The 18904-nt window shown below is 47.8% G+C and overlaps 1 protein-coding gene across 1 annotated transcript; it reads left to right on the top strand.

The window, feature by feature from the left end:
• Window positions 1-4752: 4752 nt before the first annotated feature.
• Window positions 4753-18394, top strand: NKX6-1 (NK6 homeobox 1). The gene is made up of 3 exons (XM_035113530.1): window positions 4753-5407; window positions 7887-8059; window positions 18056-18394. The coding sequence occupies exons 1-3, from the start codon at window positions 4753-4755 to the stop codon at window positions 18311-18313; spliced, it is 1086 nt and encodes a 361-aa protein (XP_034969421.1). The 3' UTR covers window positions 18314-18394.
• Window positions 18395-18904: the final 510 nt, after the last annotated feature.

Raw genomic sequence — 18904 nt, 5'->3', positions numbered from 1 at the left:
TTCAACGATGGGTCGCTATGACGACTCTCATGTTACATACCCATGAAAAAGAGGACGTGTACTGGAAAAAGAGGACATATGGCAACCCCTGTTGTAGCGTCATGTTTAACTCAGGTTCCTTTGGCACCTCTCCGTTTAGTCCACCTCACGGGGTTGTTGTGAGAATGGGTGCGTTAGAACCATATCTGTCGCCCAGAGCTCCTTTAAGGAAAGGCGCCAGAGTAAGAATGGAAGCAATAAACAGAAATACACAGTATCTGCCTGATTAGGAACAAACATCCTCTGCTCCACCGAAAGACAAGTTTGCGTAAAGAGCGCAAAGTTTTTGCCAAGCTTCCGAAACGCGCTTAAGTTCCTGCTTTAGGAGTCTCCAGGACAATGTTAAGCTTAGGAGCTAGTCCCCATGTTACTCTAAACACGAGGCGGGGATTGTTCGTTTAAACTGGCCACTACCACCAGGCCTAGTTGGCGACGAAACGCAGTCCCACAAAAAGAAAAGCAAAAAAAGACCCCCAAGGCACAGGCCGGTCCACCTCTAAGTCTTTTTCGCTACTGGGCCGCACTTTTCCGAGCGTGTTTGCAGTCAGCTCATCTTTTCCTGGACTGTTGGGGAGCTAAAGGGACGCGTTAGCAAGGGACGTGTTTCTTTGACAAGGGAAATATACCAGGAGGGATTAAACGTGCTCACGAAACGACCCAAAAGCAAGCATAAAATCCAACACACACACACTCCGCTAAGATCACTGGTAAAACAGAGTGTCGCGTATATCCCGTTCTCAAATCGAGTACTACGCCGATTCATGTGGGGCGAAGCTCCTAAACGCTTTTTGATCGGGATAGCGTAGCTTTCTCCGGGTGGCTTTTGAAAGTTTGAAAAGCTGGAACAATAGCAGCAGCAGCAACAACAGCAATAGCAACAAACAACCCGTGCAATTTATACATCCCGCGGAATATATATTTGCTAAGGCCATACCATCCTCAGATGAACGTCAAGGCGCTCATGAACTGAAAAAGGCGCAATCCTCGCGAAGTTCTGCGCGTCGCTTCCATTGAGAATGCGGAATGCTGCTGGTGCTGCTGTTTATACGTAAACTCTTCCCCTTTGAAACCAACGCGGCTTCGAAAAGAAGCGAACGTGGGCACAAGGCCCCAGTTTTATAGCATGCACCGTATTAGTTTCTATGGGCGTTTCTGGGATGGCGGCAGGGATTTGTTTTAGGCGAGGGCATGGGATGAAGAATCGATTGACATGGTGGCTTGTTCACTGTTGGCTTAAAAAATAATCCTAGACCCCAAATGAAGTATTTTATCATTCAGATTCTTTGGTGAGATCTTCATATTCTGGGGTGACTTTAACAAGCGTTCTCCTATGTGTGAACGAGTGTGGTTTCTTTGGGGGGGGTGTCCGTCATGTTAAATATATACAAATTCTCCAATGATATCTCCATATTCCGTTCTGATCCGCGCGTGTGTTGGGGGGGTGGGTTTCCTCATATTAAAGATATACGGTTCCCCCCTCCCCCCCCAAAGTGGTATCTTCATATTCTGGTCAGATCCAAGTAATTGTGTGTGTGTGTGTGTGTGTGTGTGTGTGTGTGAATAAGGCAGTCCCCAAGTTAAAGAAATAAGAATCAGTCACCAAAACAGCGTTTGAGTCTCTAACCCAGGTAACTAACACTTGCTTGCGTCTGCCTTCTTTGCAAAGCACGCAGTTGTTGTGTCTGTGGCACCGGGGCTGGTTTGACTTTCAAAAACCTCCTCGCCCTTCTTATGCTGGGTTCCTGTTCGGGAAAACGTGGAGAGAGGAAATGGTAGGGTTGAGGAGAGGGTGGGGGAAGAAAGGAAACTTGGAGACATAGCTGCCAAGTTATTCCTTTTTTTAAGGGAAATTCCCTTATGCTGAATAGGCTTCCTCGGGAGAAAAGGGAAAACTTGGCAGCTATGCTTGGAGAGCAACAAGGATCTAGGGGGAACCCCCCCCTTAAAAAAAAAACCACCTTCTTTACGCCTGCCTTTGCTTTACCGCAACCCGTCAATATACGATCAGGCAAGTTGGCTTCCAGTTAGGATTGGGCGAGCTGGTTTTATTATGATGGCACACTCCCCCCCCCCGACAGACAGACGGACACAACCCATTTAAACAGACGAGAAGTAAAACAAGAGAGCGGCGAAAGGGCTGGCAGAAGGAGGGGGTTGCTTTACTGCCCGGCTCAGCCGAGAAAGAGAGAGAGAGAGGCGGAGAGGGGCTGGGCTTTCCAGCATCTCAATAGGTTTGTTTAAGGAGCATCACATTCATTTACACAATACTCGGGACGATGGTCCATATGGTACTTAATCAGCCTTTCAAAAGAGGTCCCAGAGAACCAGACGCTAGCCTCCTTGGGATCTGATGCGTGACTTTTTATTTTTATTTTTAAGAAAGCAAAGGATCGACACAGGTTCTTCTTCGTTCTTTTTTTTTTTAAAAAAATGATTTTTCACGCGCTGCAAATCCTCAGATTTATTTGACACGGACGCGCTTTCTTCTCTTCTTCCTCCCCAACCAATCAATGCCCCCCCCCTCCGCGCTTTCCTTCCAAGTCTCCTCCGGCGTTCCAACTTAACAGGGTCCGCGCTCAATATGCAAATGAGCGCCTTTGGCCGGCGCCGCCCCTTATCGAGGGAGGGAGGGCTGGGCTGGCCGCATCTCCCTGCCACTCTCCAGATTCCTACCCCCACCCCCCATAAAGAAGGCAGGTCCTATAGGGAGGAGGCTGGTGCCCGCCTCTGCCCCTCCTTCCGCTGCCTCTTTTATTGACGCCTCTCCAAAGTTCTTGTCTTGCCCCCTTTATAGCGAAAGCAAACCGGGAGAGTGATGAAAATGTTTTATGGCCTTGGAGGGGCTGCGTCTTGATCTGTCAGACCGGAGGAAGAGAGATTGAGAAGCCAGGAGAAGCGACGAGAGCAAGACGCACCGAAATCCCAGCCCGGCAAAAGCAGATTGAAGAAGGAAGGGGGGGGGGGGAGGTGGTCGCGATTTTTAAAATGATGAACCCGAGGAGGAAAAGCTAGAGCCCGGCCAGCGATGCTCGGGGAGCGGCGAGAAAAGAAGAGCGCATCTGGACCTTCTCCTCGCGTTTAGACGGCCCGAGGAGCGAAGCGAAGCTACAAAATCCGTCCATGTCCCGGGAACAGGGAGCTCTTCTCCGCAGGCAGCCGTGCTCGGAGCCCCAGGCCGGGCGGGAGGAGAGAGCCAGCAGGAGATCCCTTTCGGACTCGGAGGCAGGAGCATGCCGAGGCCAAGAGGGCCGGCTCCCAGGATCCACTGAAGTTCTGCTCCTCCTCGTCCTCCAGCCGCCGAGAGGCGAAGGCCAGGAGTCCCCGCCGTCAAGCTCGCCCGCCAGCCTGCAAGCGCCGGGAACCACAACCTTCGCCTCGACTCCGTCCTCGGCCGGAATTGCCGGCGCGTGTTGATCTGCTCCTTGCGAGTGAACGTGCATTTCTTCTCTCCTCCCCCCCCCCCTCAAGGACAGTGATTTTTGTTTTGTTTTGTGGCGGCAAAAGACTTGACGATTCTTCTCCTCCACCCCCCCCCCAAACCCCCATTTTTTATTTTTGAAAGCTCAGTTCAGCGCATTTCTCCAGCCCCCTCCCCGACGAAGCAGCGAAAGAAGGACTTTAAATACTGAATGACTTTACCTTTCCCAGCAGGCGTCGTAGCATCCCTGAATTCCCCCCTAAAAAAACACTTCTGCAGTCTCCCAGCTCCCCAAAGCAAGACACTTACTTATTCTCTCTCTTTGCGCACTCGCCCCACCCCCCGCTCCTAGAAGGGGGCCGCTACAAACACCCACCCTCTTAAGAGAGGATACCTGTCATTAGATACCCCGGACCCTTAGATCAGGATAGACCCCCCCCCCGTTAGTGCTACTGTTCGCTGTAGCCTGAGATTTTGTGCTCTCCATTCCTTTCTCTCTTTTTTATCAGCAGACCCTCCTTTGGCTGGGGTTTAGTTCATTTTGCAGAACAGTGGCCCCCAACACTGCTTTCCCCCAGTGGCTGCAATCTCCCCTCTTTCGGAAGAAACAAGGCTGGAATCTCTGTCTCAGCTCCTGGACGACCCCGAGATCTAAACCTTGGGCTCCCACAGACAACCCACTCTCCTCTCTGAGACCCCTGTGTATTTCTCGAGCGTATTGTCTCTACGCTTCTCAGCTCTCCCAACCCTTTCCAGATCAGGGAACCCCTTTTCAAATCGCCCACAGACCAGGGACCTCTCTCTCCACCCCTAAGTAGCAGGAAGACTCATTCCGCTTTCGCAGAATTAGGACTGCTCCCCGCGCCCCGGGCCGCCTTCTGTCTTTTCTGAAAACCCTGGAAGCCGGCCCGAACCCCCAAATCGGGACGCTGCTCAGACCTAGAGCAAGGAACACCCCCAGTCCAGACAGCCTCCCTCCCTTGTACCCGAATCTCAAGGAACAAATTGCCCTTGCATCCCAACACCAGGGCGTCCTCACTTCCACAGTACCCCTAGAATCAGGCCCTCTTCCTTCTCCCCTTCCTTTCCAACAGCGGAGCATTCCCCCTCCCTTCCCGCAGTTTTAGGGGGGCTGGTCAATCCAACCCCCTTCTCTCTGGTTCCCTCCTCCGCCCCCCAAAGGAGGAACCCCCTGTTCTTTCCCCACCTCTGCCGTTCGAATCCCAGACGTCCGGCCTTCAGAGAGTGCAGGGGGTCGTCTCGGTGCAGCCCCTGGGAGGCCGCCCGGCCCGGGGATGCTGGCGGTGGGGCAAATGGATGGCACCCCCCGGCAGAGCGCCTTCCTGCTCAGCAGTCCCCCCTTGGCCGCCTTGCACAGCATGGCCGAGATGAAGACCCCTCTGTACCCCGCCGCGGCCTACCCGCTGCCACCCCCCACAGCAGGCTCGGCTGTTCCCAGCGGACCCTCGTCCTTGTCCTGTTCCTCCTCTTCCTCGTCGTCGTCTTCCTCGGCCTCGGCCTCTCCCTCTCCGCCGCTAGGCTCCCCGACGCCGGCCGGCCTCAAGCCCCACAGCGCGGGGGCCCTGTCGGCGCTGGGCTCCCCCCCGCAGCAGCTCTCCGCCGCCACCCCGCACGGCATCAACGACATCCTCAGCCGGCCGTCCATGCCAGCCCTCGCCGTCTCCTCGGCCGCCGCCTCTTCCTCGGTGGCTTCCTCGACGTCCGCCTCGCCGGCCGCCGGCCTCCTGGCGGGGCTGCCTCGCTTCAGCAGCCTCAGCCCCCCGCCGCCCCCGCCGGGCCTCTACTTCAGCCCCAGCGCCGCCGCCGCCGTGGCCGCCGTGGGGCGCTACCCCAAGCCCCTGGCCGAGCTACCCGGCAGGACCCCCATCTTTTGGCCAGGGGTGATGCAGAGCCCGCCTTGGAGGGACGCGAGACTCGCCTGCACGCCGCGTAAGTAGCTTGGAGGGGTTCAAGGCGCTTTCCTGCCCACGGGTACCCTCTTTCCCCAACGCCAGAACCTTTCCACAAAACTGCGCGCAGGGCGCACCCCGAGCCTCCCTCCAGCTAGCCGTCTCCGCCAGTTGCAGCCCTTACCGCTAGGCACTGTGGCCTCCCGGCCACGGGGATACTAAGTCTCCATGTGGCTCCTTGAACACCGCAGCCCTCACAACCCTGACCCCCCAGGCACGGACCCCTCGGATGGGATTGGGACAAAGTCACAATCAAAATCTCCAGGGTTACCAACAGTGGCTGTTACTCGCAAAATATGCCCATTGAAGGAGGACTCCGTTGACCTTTTCGGCCCCCTTTCGCCGTCCATCAATTTCCTCTAGCCCTTCCCAGATGTCTCCATTGGGTACCGAGACCCTCAGTCTTTTGGCCTTCAACCCAATCATCTCCAAAGGTCCTCTTCCTTGGGCAATGGGCTGTTGTGCTCTCGCCACCAGCCTTTGCGCCTGGAATGGGAGAGTTGGGCTGGATAAACAGCGACGGGGTAGTTTAACCTGGGAGGATATGATGCATTGCCCCTCCACTTCCCATCTGCTCCCACACACTCATCCATGCAGTGTTTGAGACCCATGCTTCCTTGACACGGCCTTGTCTCTAAACTACAAAACGCTACGCACTTGTTTACATGGGGTCACGAAGAGTCGGACACGACTAAACGACTAAACAACAACACTTGTTTACAAGGTCCCGGGGACAGTTAAGGGGCGCGACTAGCGCACTGCTGCTCTCATCCCTGGCATGTTCTCTGCGGGGTTACAGGAGTTTGAGACACAGTTGCTCCACATAGTTGCTACCGGGACAAACAGGTTTTAAGTAGCAAATAAATGCCCTCTAGTCAATTTCCACTCCAGCAGTACTTTAGAGGTAAACTTTGGTTTTGCAAAGCAATCTGCTTAACCTTCTGATACCGGAACCTCGGAGCCACAAGAGTAACTCTTCTGCACTTTTGAGGGATGGCTTTTTAAAACTGCAGGGTGCGTGGTTTTTTTTGTTTTGTTTTTGGACCAAGTAAACAAGCATGTACAGGGCCGTGCTGCAAGGGCGAGACCTTGGGCACTCCTGCACCCCGGCTGCAGAAATTGAAGCTGCTCAATGGAGCTTCGGCCGCCGCGGCGATTTTTGTCTACTTCTGCAGTTGTAATTGATGAGCCACGTTGCTTCTCTGTTTACCCCCAGCGGTTCTGAGGGTGCACCCGTCCTGCTTCTGCTGACGCGCTGGGCATTTTTTGCTTCTTGCAAAAAATCAACAATTTGGTTAATTTTAAAACAACGCATTTGCCGCAAACCCGATCCATTTCCCCTTTCCCCACTTTAAACTCCAGCCTAGCGGCTTGTTTTCCCTGCGCGGCCCAATCCTACTCGGAAGTAACTCCCATAGCGTTTAGCGGGTCTTACTCCCAGGTTAGGATCTCAGCAATAGGGTTAAAAGCGACCTGTCACCCCATTCCCTCCTAAATCTAGACTGCAAGGAAGAAAGAAAAACGTGGAAAGTTTTAGTTATTCGTTTTGGCCCTTTCTTAGGGGAAATGCAAGTGGCGCTGTGGCAAAGCTGCCAAGTTCTCCCTTTTTTAAAAAGGGAAATTCCCTTATGCTGAATAGGCTTCCTCGCGAGAAAAGGGGAAACTTGGCAGCTATGCGCTGTGGCGAATTATGCACCCTTGTTTCTTAAACAAACGACTTGAGCAGCAGTTGTATGCAGAGCTACTGGGGAGTAAATCTAATTCAAATCAGTTGTGTTTACTCTTGAGTAAACAAGGTTAACTCAGCTGTGTAAAACTGCTACTTGCTTGTTTGGCTTTATCCTTTCTTTCGTGGCTTTGAGGAGCTTGCGCTATTGAAAACAGGCGGATTGATTTTTTAAAAAATCTCTGCTTTTTGGGAGGAATCTTTGATACAGGAGCGAACCTTCTGGTTTCGCAAGTAGGGGCGAAAAAATGTTAACGAAACGCTCGTTGTTCTGTGGATGCCGTATCCTCCTGATCTTTTAAAGTTAATCGTTTTGAGTTAACATTTATTTTCCTTGGGGGACTTTCGAAACCTAAATATCAGTTTTGGAGGCCGAATGGACGTTGTTTTCAGAAAGGTGAACAACGATAGATTGCATCTCCCTCTGTGTGTGTCTGCATAACTTTCTCCGAAGGAGATGCAATGCCTAAATAATTTCGGATTTGCACCTGTTTGTAAAATCCAGGATGCCCCAAACCGTCGCAGTTTCTTCAAAGAGGGCAGTTTTTCATTGCGGAAATTCCCCTAAGCAGGATTTTAAATACATATGTACCACACCACTCAGAGAGACTGTCAAGCGCGCGTATACGTTTATGCCCATTGCTTTTAAAATAACAAATAATAATAAATATCTATCTATATATATATACCTTCCTTCCTCCCCTCCCCTCCTGCGGACCCTTTCCTCATCTAGATCAAGGCTCGATTTTGCTGGATAAAGACGGCAAAAGGAAGCACACAAGACCGACGTTTTCCGGCCAGCAGATTTTCGCTTTGGAAAAGACTTTTGAGCAAACGAAATACTTAGCCGGGCCGGAACGAGCGAGGCTCGCCTATTCGCTGGGGATGACCGAAAGCCAAGTAAAGGTGAGAGTAGCAGGTCAGATAAGAACCGATCTCTGAGCCCCCCCCCGCTCCTCCCTACTCCCTCCCCGTCTCCCCCCCCCGCCCGCCCGCCCCAGCCACTGCTCAGTCTGGGCGGGAGAGTGTTAAAATGCGGCTGATAAGAGGGAGATATGGATGAACAAAAGGGATCGGGCGCGTGCCCTCCATATCGCTTTCATCTTGCAATGGAGAGAGGGGCCGCGCGCGTGCCTTTCGTTATCGCATTGTTGCTGCCGCACGGATTTTGAAAGACAGGGGGAAATAAAAATATAAATTCTAAGCTGTTTTTCCTAATTTGTAGCTTTAGATAATTATACTTAAGAGTAAGGTACAGCTTTTTTGTTAACGATCTATTATTATTATTATTATTATTATTATTATTATTATTATTATTTAATATACTTGCTAATTATAATTATAGCCATGTTGAGTTTACAAACTGGCCCACAACTATTTTTTTTACCCATTTGTTTGCACTTAGTGCTATTCCAGTACCCCCATAAAAATGAAGGAAATAAAGACTAGATGTTCTTATTTCCAATGATCCTCTCCCTCCTCAGCTTGTGAACATTTTTGTCCATCTCTTACTTCGGAAATAAGTTGTAGCCTAATAAAATGGAAGAACTTATGCCCTTCCTAAAAATAAAATAAAATAAAAGTTGCTCTCGATCGTGTTATGATTTGGGAGAAAAGGCCAACTAAATATTTTTATGAAAATTTTATTTTATGGAAATTTTATGGAAATATATTTATGACTTGGGGCGAAGTGGGGTTAATATCCTACCGTTAAGGAGAGAATTTTTTTTTTTAGGCCCGCGATCCCAAACATAGGCGTCCCCCTCTTGAATGCATTTACTCGTGAGTAAATGCCACCGTGGATAAAGGGTCGGGTCTGCAAAAGGGAGCTGAAAGGAGACTTCTTTAGAAAAAGGGATTTCAATAGAGTGGCCTCCCACCGGAAAGGTGACTATTTAAGTGAGGAGGTCATTAAGAGGAGCAATTTCTGGGCACTAAGTTTCGCCCAAGTCCAATGAACCTCACGTCACTCGCGGTGGGAGTCAACGGGGCTACTCCGGTGTGTGGATTGCAGCAGCTAATTTAGTATTGCTTTCAGTACAGCATTAATGACTGCAATCATATAAGCCGATCACTTTGGATTAGGAGCTCCGTCCAGGGGCATTAAATCAAAGGGTAGTTTTGCCACTGACACCAGTTGGATGGTGGTGGTTTTTGCACCTAGCACGTATTTATAAGACAGGGGTAGCCGCGCGAAGTCTCTTCCAGCAGAAACAACCAAAGAGTCTTGTGACACCTTGGACTTTATTATTGGATAGATTAGAATATGCTTTCCTGGATCAAAACCCACTTCAATCAGGTGCATAGAAGGACTCCAGAAACCCCAAGCTGATACCATAATAAATGGGTTATTCTATCTATATTATTAATTAGGTCCGTGGGCCAGAAGTCCCCCCCCATGGTCTATGTAGAGCCACAAAACTATATTAAAGTGCCAGCAACATCTAGTATTCAGCTGTAAGGCAACAAATTTAAATGCTAAGTGAATGGGTTGTGGTTCTTACGTAGAAAAAAGTGATCCTGAGACTGCATTCAAAAGCCTGTATTTTATACATGATTATGCATTTATACGTAGCATTCTATGTATATCCATAAAAGGAACAGGAAAATGAAGCGAATGCTCCAGCAACATTAGTAAAACGACAATCCTGTATTTTCGGATGAACCCTCATAGTGATTTATTTCCTAGTAAACATGTATAGGATTGTACTGGAGGACTATTAAAGCTACAATCCTATAGCCCTGGGAGTAAGTTCCGTTGAACTTGGTGGGGCTTACTTCTGTTCTGAGTAGACACCTGTAGGGCCGCACTGTAATGGTTGCAAAGTTTGGTTGTGTGTGGTTTCTCTCCCAGGCTCATTTGGATTTTTAGTTTTGTTTTCAGCACGTGTCTGAATGAGGAGACAGCAGAATTAGCAGGCATAGAAAGTAGATTGAAAGCCCACGAAGGCCTTCCTCCACCGCTGTAATGCCAGTACAGTGTTTCTGTAGGGTTTCACTCCCCCTTAACTCTCGCCACCCCTTTTTCCAAAGGGAAAATTCTCCAGACAACTTTTGGAGCAAATATAGTTTAACAGATTGGGTGGGTAGGTGTTCGTATTCAGAGAGAGAGAGAGAGAGAGAGAGAGAGATCCTTTATAGATTGTCTCTTCTTCCTGAAGTTATCTAGAGATCCTCATTTGTCACTGTAAATATATGGGAAAGACCGTGAATAAATTAGTCTAGTATTTGTATGTACTAGGAGCAGAAGCTCCATCTACTTATTGCAGTGAGCTTGGTGAGGGTGGGGGGAGTGTATTGTGCATCAAATGTGTATTGTGAACATGACTGTGCAGTTATGGGTAATTATTATTATTATTATTAATTATTATTATTAATACATACAAAAATATTTTCCCCTTGCCATGTATTGAGGCACTGAATACTTTCTTAAGGCTACTTTCCTATTTTTCTGGGCAGATAGATGTATTATTAGAGGTGATGGAATGTATTTGTTGTACAGAATAGCTCTTATGGACCCATTCTTCCCAGTGAAAAACCTGCAGGACTCCTTTAAATCTCATTGATTCGAACACAAGTTAAGCAGCACTAACTTTTTCCCAGCCAAATGTGTTTATAATGTCCTGGACTAGATAAAAGTCTCCCATTGATTTCAAGGAGACATGGATCCCAATCCTATACATATGAAACCCGAAGGAGATAATATTACACCTAATATTGCTCCCATGTAAGGCTATAATCTTATGCACTTTCACCTGGAAACAAGTTCCAGCTGGGCTTACTTCTGAGTTCATGCACACAACTTATGTGCATAGGATTGTAAGATTTACTCCCAAGTAACCCTTCACAACATGGCAACCTTTAGTGTGAGCAATTCTTTCTGGACTGGAAACGGAGGCAGCCTCATTGAGTTCAATCTACAGAAGTTCCCTTAAGACAGGGTCATTTGTACAAATGTAGTTAGATCTAAAAGAACAACAGTCCTGCCATTTTTTTATTTATTAATTGTAGAGTGGGGGGTGGTGGCAGGGGGGAGTTGCAATGGTTACTTTTAGCATAGTCTACTTGAGTACCCTTCTTTCAAACCACCCGGTGCTCAGGATTTATAGACCTAAGAAGGAGGAGAGCTTTCCCTTTGAATTACCCTTAAGAAAAGCAATAACAAATGAGGATGTGCATATTTTGGTGTGACAGATTGGGGAGAGGGGAGGGCATTGCAGCTTGGTATATTTTTATTTTAGTCTGGAGGGGGGGGAAAGCAAATAATCAAAAAAGATAGAGAGACAGTAGTAAAACAAAATAAAAAAATTCCTTCAGTAGCACCTTAAAGACCAACTAAGTTTATATTTTGGTATGAGCTTTCGTGTGCATGCACACTTCTTCAGATATCTGAAGAAGTGTGCATGCACACGAAAGCTCATACCAAAATATAAACTTAGTTGGTCTTTAAGGTGCTACTGAAGGAATTTTTTTATTTTGCTTCGACTCAGACCAACACGGCTACCTACCTGTAACTAGAAGTAGTAAAACAAATAAGGGAGAAGAAAGAAGAAGTGGTGTGTGGATGTAGACTTTAGCAGAAAATAAAAAGTATAAAAATGAGAGGCACTCCACATATTATTATGCAGAAGCTTGTTTTAGTGCACAGATCAACATTTGCTTGTTTATGACAATCCTGCCCGCAGCTGGGCTGCTTAACTCCCACTGTCTTCAACAGGAGTTAAGCATCATTTGTGCAGGGTGTTAGCCCAGCTCTGGGTGCTCCTTTGGACAAAATGTTAAAGAATGAAACAAAGGTATGGGGAGCAGAGCCTTTAATTAAGATGTTAGGGCAGCAGGGTGGGGAAAAGCTCCTTAACCCCAGACATAAACATGCTATTTCTGGGCACCACACAGCCATTGTTAAATACTTTTGCGTGCCATTGATTTGAATAGAAGAGAGTCAAGCAAATCCTCACCTCTACTATTCAAATCAATGGCAATTAAAGGTCCTCAGAATGTCAGCTAGATTATGTTAACGGTTGTTGTATAAGAAAAAAATTGGCAGTGCAATTCTCTGCCCTGAGAAGCCTACAGTTTAAATTTTGCCAGGAGGGTGGTGTGGGATGAAAGGAATGGAAGGTATGGGGAGGCAAAATAAGGAAAGAATGTAGCGTGACTTACTGTTTACTCAGAAGTAAATCATAGTCATAGTAGTAGTAGTAGTAGTAATGCTGCATAGGACTGCAGGATTGCAGGAGGGTACAAAAACTAGGAGGTTAATCTGGCCACCCTAACATAACCACAATGAAAGTACTGAGAGCTACTTATAATAAGCACTTACATCGTTTTATTCAATAAATCACTCCAACACATCAACATGACTTCTGCTATAACGGCATTGGTGATCACATTATGCTAATATTTGCCTTCTTAATAATAACTCTATCTTGCGAAAGCTCCATAGTCTTTGAAGAAGCAATTGTTCTTATGCAGAACAGCAACAATAAATGAATATGCCTGTCCTGATTGCTAAGTGAGTAAGTAAGCGAATGTTATAATTTCCGTGGCAGCAATTACAATAGCTTTGCGGTGGTCACAATAATTATGGAACGGATAGCAATTATTGATATAATTGTTAACACTGATGGGAATCATATGCTGATGGTTTTGAGAGCTGGCAGTGAGAGTAACTATGCTGCAGCTATCAAAATTACTATTATTCATTTGTGTTTTTAATAGGGGATTTATTTGCAGCGGTACGAACTCCAATAATTAAAGAATGCTAACATATCAGCGCACACTGTGATATGGACACGAATAGTCAATTTGGACTATTAGTCCAAAATATCACTTGTGGCAGCGATAAAACTGGGGCGCCCAGTGGCATCATTTCGACCTCATTTACTTGGGAAGTCCCATTGATACCAAGGGGACTCCCAGGACTACTCGATTTTAAAGCTAGTAGCTCTGAATGGGGACCCACACTTGTATCAGAAGACATCCAGCGAATTCACACTGTGATGTGCATGAGGATCGCCATGCAGATAGTATTGCTCATGCATGCATAAGAATCCTTCTGAAAATGGACCTGCATTTAGACTGCAGGATTGCTGCTCTAAAGATACTAGCCATGCAATCATTACATTGGGTGAGACCTAACAGCGGTCACCTGGTACTGTTCATTCACAGTGCCACTTACACTAGCAGGGAAAGGGGCACAGTCCTGTCTACTGGCAAACTCCCTTGGGCAAACCTCACCAAAATGAATGGGAGGCAGTAGTGCCATTGGGAAGGTAATGCTAGACTCTGGACTGAATTGTCTTATTGGGTGGGGAGTGGATGGACTTCTTAGAATCTAAGGTTTAGATGATGATGTTTGTTTTTCCACTTATTTTTAAAACGTGATAATTCAGACCATCTGCATGTTTGACTTTTCGGCTCCATCTGCTAAGTGGGGCCCTGGGCTTGTTATTTGTATCCTCATCTACTGCAGTAAGTTTGCAAGTAATCTTAAAATAACAGATAAGTTAATAGTAAGTTCATGAACATGACCAAGAGCTGCTGCTGCTGCTGCTGCTGCTGCTGCTTCTTCTTCTTCTTCTTCTTCTTCTTCTTCTTCTTCTTCTTCTTCTTCTTCTTCTTCTTCTTCTTCTTCTTCTTCTTCTTCTTCTTCTTCTTCTTCTTCTTCTTCTTCAACGTAGCCAATTCATAGTTGGTCATCAAGTTTTAGAGTGATGTACGTCTTCTCTGGAAACTGCACATCATTCACAAGTGTCCCATTTCGGCTGCCTAAATCCATTGCAAAGTATTCACCACCAGAGGCATCCTAGTCAACTGCAGTCATGTATGTCTAACCTGCATGACTGCCCCTCGAGCCCTGCCCAGATGCCACCTCCAATGGAAGATGCCATTCATTGCCCTCCCATTCATTTTTACAGGGTCTTCATGAGAAGCAGGTGTGAGTGCATCATGCCCAAATCATCTGGAAGTGAGAGCTAAATGTAGCACCTCCAGCATGTTGTTGTTGTTGTTGTTTAGTCGTTTAGTCGTGTCCGACTCTTCGTGACCCCATGGACCATAGCACGCCAGGCACTCCTGTCTTGCACTGCCTCCCGCAGTTTGGTCAAACTCATGTTCGTAGCTTCGAGAACACTGTCCAACCATCTCGTCCTCTGTCGTCCCCTTCTCCTAGTGCCCTCCATCTTTCCCAACATCAGGGTCTTTTCCAAGGATTCTTCTCTTCTCATGAGGTGGCCAAAGTATTGGAGCCTCAGCTTCACGATCTGTCCTTCCAGGGAGCACTCAGGGCTGATTTCCTTAAGAATGGATAGGTTTGATCTTCTAGCAGTCCATGGGACTCTCAAGAGTCTCCTCCAGCACCATAATTCAAAAGCATCAATTCTTCGACGATCAGCCTTCTTTATGGTCCAGCTCTCACTTCCATACATCACTACTGGGAAAACCATAGCTTTAACTATACGGACCTTTGTCGGCAAAGTGATGTCTCTGCTTTTTAAGATGCTGTCTAGGTTTGTCATTGCTTTTCTCCCAAGAAGCAGGCGTCTTTTAATTTCGTGACTGCTGTCACCATCTGCAGTGATCAAGGAGCCCAAGAAAGTAAAATCTCTCACTGCCTCCAGCATAGAGATATATTAAGACCTGACTCAATGGCTTTTCAAGAATGCTTGCAAATGTTGCAGCCGGTAACAACTTAGAAGAGCCAGTTTCCTTCAAGTGTGTGTTTGTGTGAGAGAGGGTGGAGAACAAAAACATAGACAAATGAATTTAACCAAGTGCCCCAGTAACAATGGGCATGGGTGGTCTTGATATGATCAATAGGCAAAATGGTGCTAACTTTTCATCATACCTTTATGATGTAAGATTGCACAATTAAACAACAGCAAAAGCAACTTTGGGTTACTGCATAAGAATGTGCCTTATTCCAAGTCAGGCCACTGGGCATTATAATGCAGGGCTGTCTACAATGAGTAGAACATCTCTCCAGTGTTCAGGCATGAAGTATTATTTCCCAGTCCTCCCTGAAGACACTGGGCATGGAACATGGGACCTTGTATATGCAGAACATGATCTCTACCACCCTCCAGTTTAAGTTGATTTGTTCAAAGGGACAGGGTCATCCCTAGGGGTTGACTAGGTTGGCCCCCACCAGGGCACAGGCCCAGGGGGTGCAAAAATCGTGCCCCTCCACTCTGACTCACAGTGGCTAGGAACCTGCCCCGCCACTTGCCTGCTGCCTGGAATATTCCTCTGCTGTTCTGAGTGGCAAGGCACACAGGCTTCTCTGAGCACCTTGGCAGAGGAGCTCAAGAGATGGGGTAGGGGGCCTTGGTTCAGCTCCTTGCCAAAGGCACAAGGCAGCTTACCGGTAGGTTGTTATTGTTTAGTCGTTTAGTCATGTCTGACTCTTTGTGACCCCATGGACCATAGCATGCCAGGCACTCCTGTCTTCCACTACCTCCCACAGCTTGGTCAAACTCATGTTAGTAGCTTTGAGAACACTGTCCAACTATCTCGTCCTCTGTCGTCCCCTTCTCCTTGTGCCCTCAATCTTTCCCAACATCAGGGTCTTTTCCAGGGAGTCTTATTTTCTCATGAGGTGGCCAAAGTATTGGAGCCTCAGCTTCACGATCTGTCCTTCCAGTGAGCACTCAGGGCTGATTTCCTTCAGAATAGATAGGTTTGATCTGCCCAAGAGTCTCCTCCAGCAGCAGCAGCTTAGGTATACCTCTGTAAAAGGGACATTTCCCCCCCTGAAGTCTTTCTGCACAAATCCCATGGCACATGGGAATGAATGAGAACTAGGCAAGGGCCCTACTCTTCACAGCTCCCATTCATTTCAGCAAGGCTCACACAGGAGAACTTCTAGCGGCTTGGACTCTTGGGCAGGGAGCACTTTGACTGCAAGCAACAAACTCAAGAGTAAACCCTACCACTTTCACTAGCACTGACTCCCAAGGTAGTGGATTTATGATCCTGGTGTGGAGGGTTGCCTTGCTTTCTTTTAACTAGGTTGGTTATTGGCACCACAGATGATGATTATTAATTTTTAACCAAATTGGCTTCAGATGTAAGCACATGGACTTTACTGGGATACCAGTCCTTTGGAAGCTAATAGTTTGTAGAAGCAGCTGTTGCCAATGCTATAGCATAGGTAGTGCAGTGCCCTCCGGTCGTTGCAGGGCTATGGAATTATTAAAATCAATACACAATAATTTTTAGGAAGGAGGTATATTTTGGGGGAGCACAGATCTATGGGCACAACTCGTTATGTAATAATTTGTTCTAGAATCTAGATGAAATAGAATTCTAATCTCAATGTCCATTACATACAAAACCAGGGGAGCATACCCTACTTCACTTTGCATATAAATGTCGGTACTTAATTTCCTTTAATCAGGATGTGTATGCTGGTTATTTTCCACATGTGCTTTTTAGTACAATGGGGATACTCGGATGCACTGGTGGTTTTTAGCATGAAATCTTAAATTATTTGGATTAATTAACAAGGTCACAGGTGGCGAATGACGGGAAACATAATTGTCACGATCGTCGGAAGGCAATATGGTCTTGTTGCAGCTAAGGAGGGCTGGAAGGAGCCATGTGTAAGCTGTCTTGAACTTCCATTGGGAGAAAGATAGGGTGGCCCCCATTAGGGTAGGACTTCGGGGCAGAAGTTCAGGGTGCCACTCAGGATGAGAAGGTCTTCACTATCGACTTGCCACATTTTGAAGTAATGCATACTGGATAGCTCAGTCGGTAGAGCCTGAGACTCAATCTTATAGGGTCGTGGGTTCGAGCCCCACGTTGGGCCTTGGTCCAGTATACCTGAAGGAGCGTCTCCTCCCCCATCGTTCTGCCTGGACACTGAGGTCCAGCGCCGAGGGCCTTCTGGCGGTTCCCTCGCTACGAGAAGCTAAGTTACAGGGAACAAGGCAGAGGGCCTTCTCGGTAGTGGCACCCACCCTGTGGAATGCCCTCCCACCAGAGGTCAAAGAGAACAATTACCAGACCTTTAGAAGGCATCTTAAGGCAGCCCTGTTTAGGGAAGCCTTTAATGTTTGAGGGATTTCTGTATTTTGGTGTTTTGCTGGAAGCCGCCCAGAGTGGCTGGGGGAACCCGGCCAGATGGGCGGGGTATAAATAATAAATTATTATTATTATTATTATTATTATTATTATTATTATTATTATTATTATTATTATTATTATTATAGCAGGGGGTTGGACTAGATGACCCTCGAGGGCACTTCCAACTCTACAATGCTATGATTCTATCCTACCATCTAAATTGGTCCTGGTGAGACCATCAAGTTCAAAGTGCAAACTTGCCTAACTGCACCATTGATATGAACTAGTTGAACTAGCCATTCCATAATTAGAAGTTGTAGTTTTATGCAGGCACCTTTTATGCAGATGGTGCTTGGGCAGGAATTTCTAAAGTGAGGTGTTGTGTGTGGTTTAGGGAGAAGCCAGACAAGTTTCACACTCACCCTACCTTTCTCAAGTCTATTCGAATTAACTTCCACTGAGTTTAATGGGGCTTGTTCCCAGGTTTTTAGGTATTGCCGCACTTTAACCTGCCTCTGTTGACAGGTGAGCACAGAACTCAGAGTTGCGGGTCACCCCGGATTAATGGATTAATCCAGATTAAGAGTGCATATGCCGGAGTCTTTGGCGAGGCCAGATCCCCTCCTCCCTGCCTGGTTGTGTTTGAGAACGTGAGAAGCAGGTTTAAATTCGCACCAGCGGATGACAGAGCCATCGAGCCGATCACTCCGGATTCGTTAATCCGGATCGAATTAAAAACTGCGTCTAAACGGAACTCGGGTGGCCTCGCAGAGGGAAATTGGGTATCTTGCTTTACCTCGTTTCTCTTGCTCTCTCCGCGCCCTTGTGCAGGTTTGGTTCCAGAACCGGAGGACCAAGTGGCGGAAGAAGCACGCGGCCGAGATGGCGACGGCCAAGAAGAAGCAGGACTCCGAGACGGAGCGGCTGAAGGGCGCCTCGGAGAACGAGGAAGACGACGACGACTACAACAAGCCCCTGGACCCCAATTCGGACGACGAGAAGATCACGCAGCTGCTGAAGAAGCACAAGACGGGGGGCGCCAGCGCCAGCCTCCTCCTTCACACCTCGGAGAACGAGGGATCCTCCTAGACGGCAGGCGGGGAGCGAGCGGGAAAGAGAGATACCGCCTGGTAGAAGGAGGGCGAGAGGCCCCGATCTCATTATCCATCCATCCCCGACGGCTGCTTCTTCCACGACCCTGCTGCACCCCATCCAGACAGATGTACAGATCTATTTTTCTACCCAGAGAAGAAGGTGAAGAGGTTCCCCGACGTGTTTCAGTTTTGTTTGCTGCTGCTGCTGCTGGTGGTCGTGGTGGTGGGGAATGACTGTCGGCGGGCCGGCTGTGCGGCCCCCGCTTCCCTCCCTGATTCCGCAAAGGGGATCGACGCCGCTCGACGGCGAACTTCGTTCTCCCCTCTCTGCCCCCTGCTGGCCAGACTCAGAACTACATCCGTGGGCGACTGTAAATAATTGAAAAAAAGCGAGCGGACTTCTTTGACTGTGAATATTTAACGTGTACAATACTTTGGTTTCTTGTTCGTTTGAGTGTATGTGTGTGTGCGCGCGCGCCTAGAAAGAGTGCGTTGGCTGTTTGCATTTCCTTTACTCCTCCGTGTGGCGTTATTTGGGGGAAAGCTCGCTTCTAAAAGTCTTTCTCGTTCGGTTTCAGTAGTGAGA

This window comes from Zootoca vivipara, chromosome 9 (assembly GCF_963506605.1).
Source record: "Zootoca vivipara chromosome 9, rZooViv1.1, whole genome shotgun sequence".
Taxonomy (NCBI): Eukaryota; Metazoa; Chordata; class Lepidosauria; order Squamata; family Lacertidae; genus Zootoca; species Zootoca vivipara.
Note: the sequence above shows the minus strand (reverse complement) of the source record. Positions and strands in the feature narration are given on the sequence as shown.

Coding starts and splice junctions, on each gene's coding strand:
- NKX6-1 (XM_035113530.1), top strand. CDS start 4,753: ATGCTGGCGGTGGGGCAAATGGATGGCACCCCCCGGCAGAGCGCCTTC. Junction 5,408..7,886: donor GAGACTCGCCTGCACGCCGC/GTAAGTAGCTTG, acceptor TTCCTCATCTAG/ATCAAGGCTCGATTTTGCTG. Junction 8,060..18,055: donor TGACCGAAAGCCAAGTAAAG/GTGAGAGTAGCA, acceptor GCCCTTGTGCAG/GTTTGGTTCCAGAACCGGAG.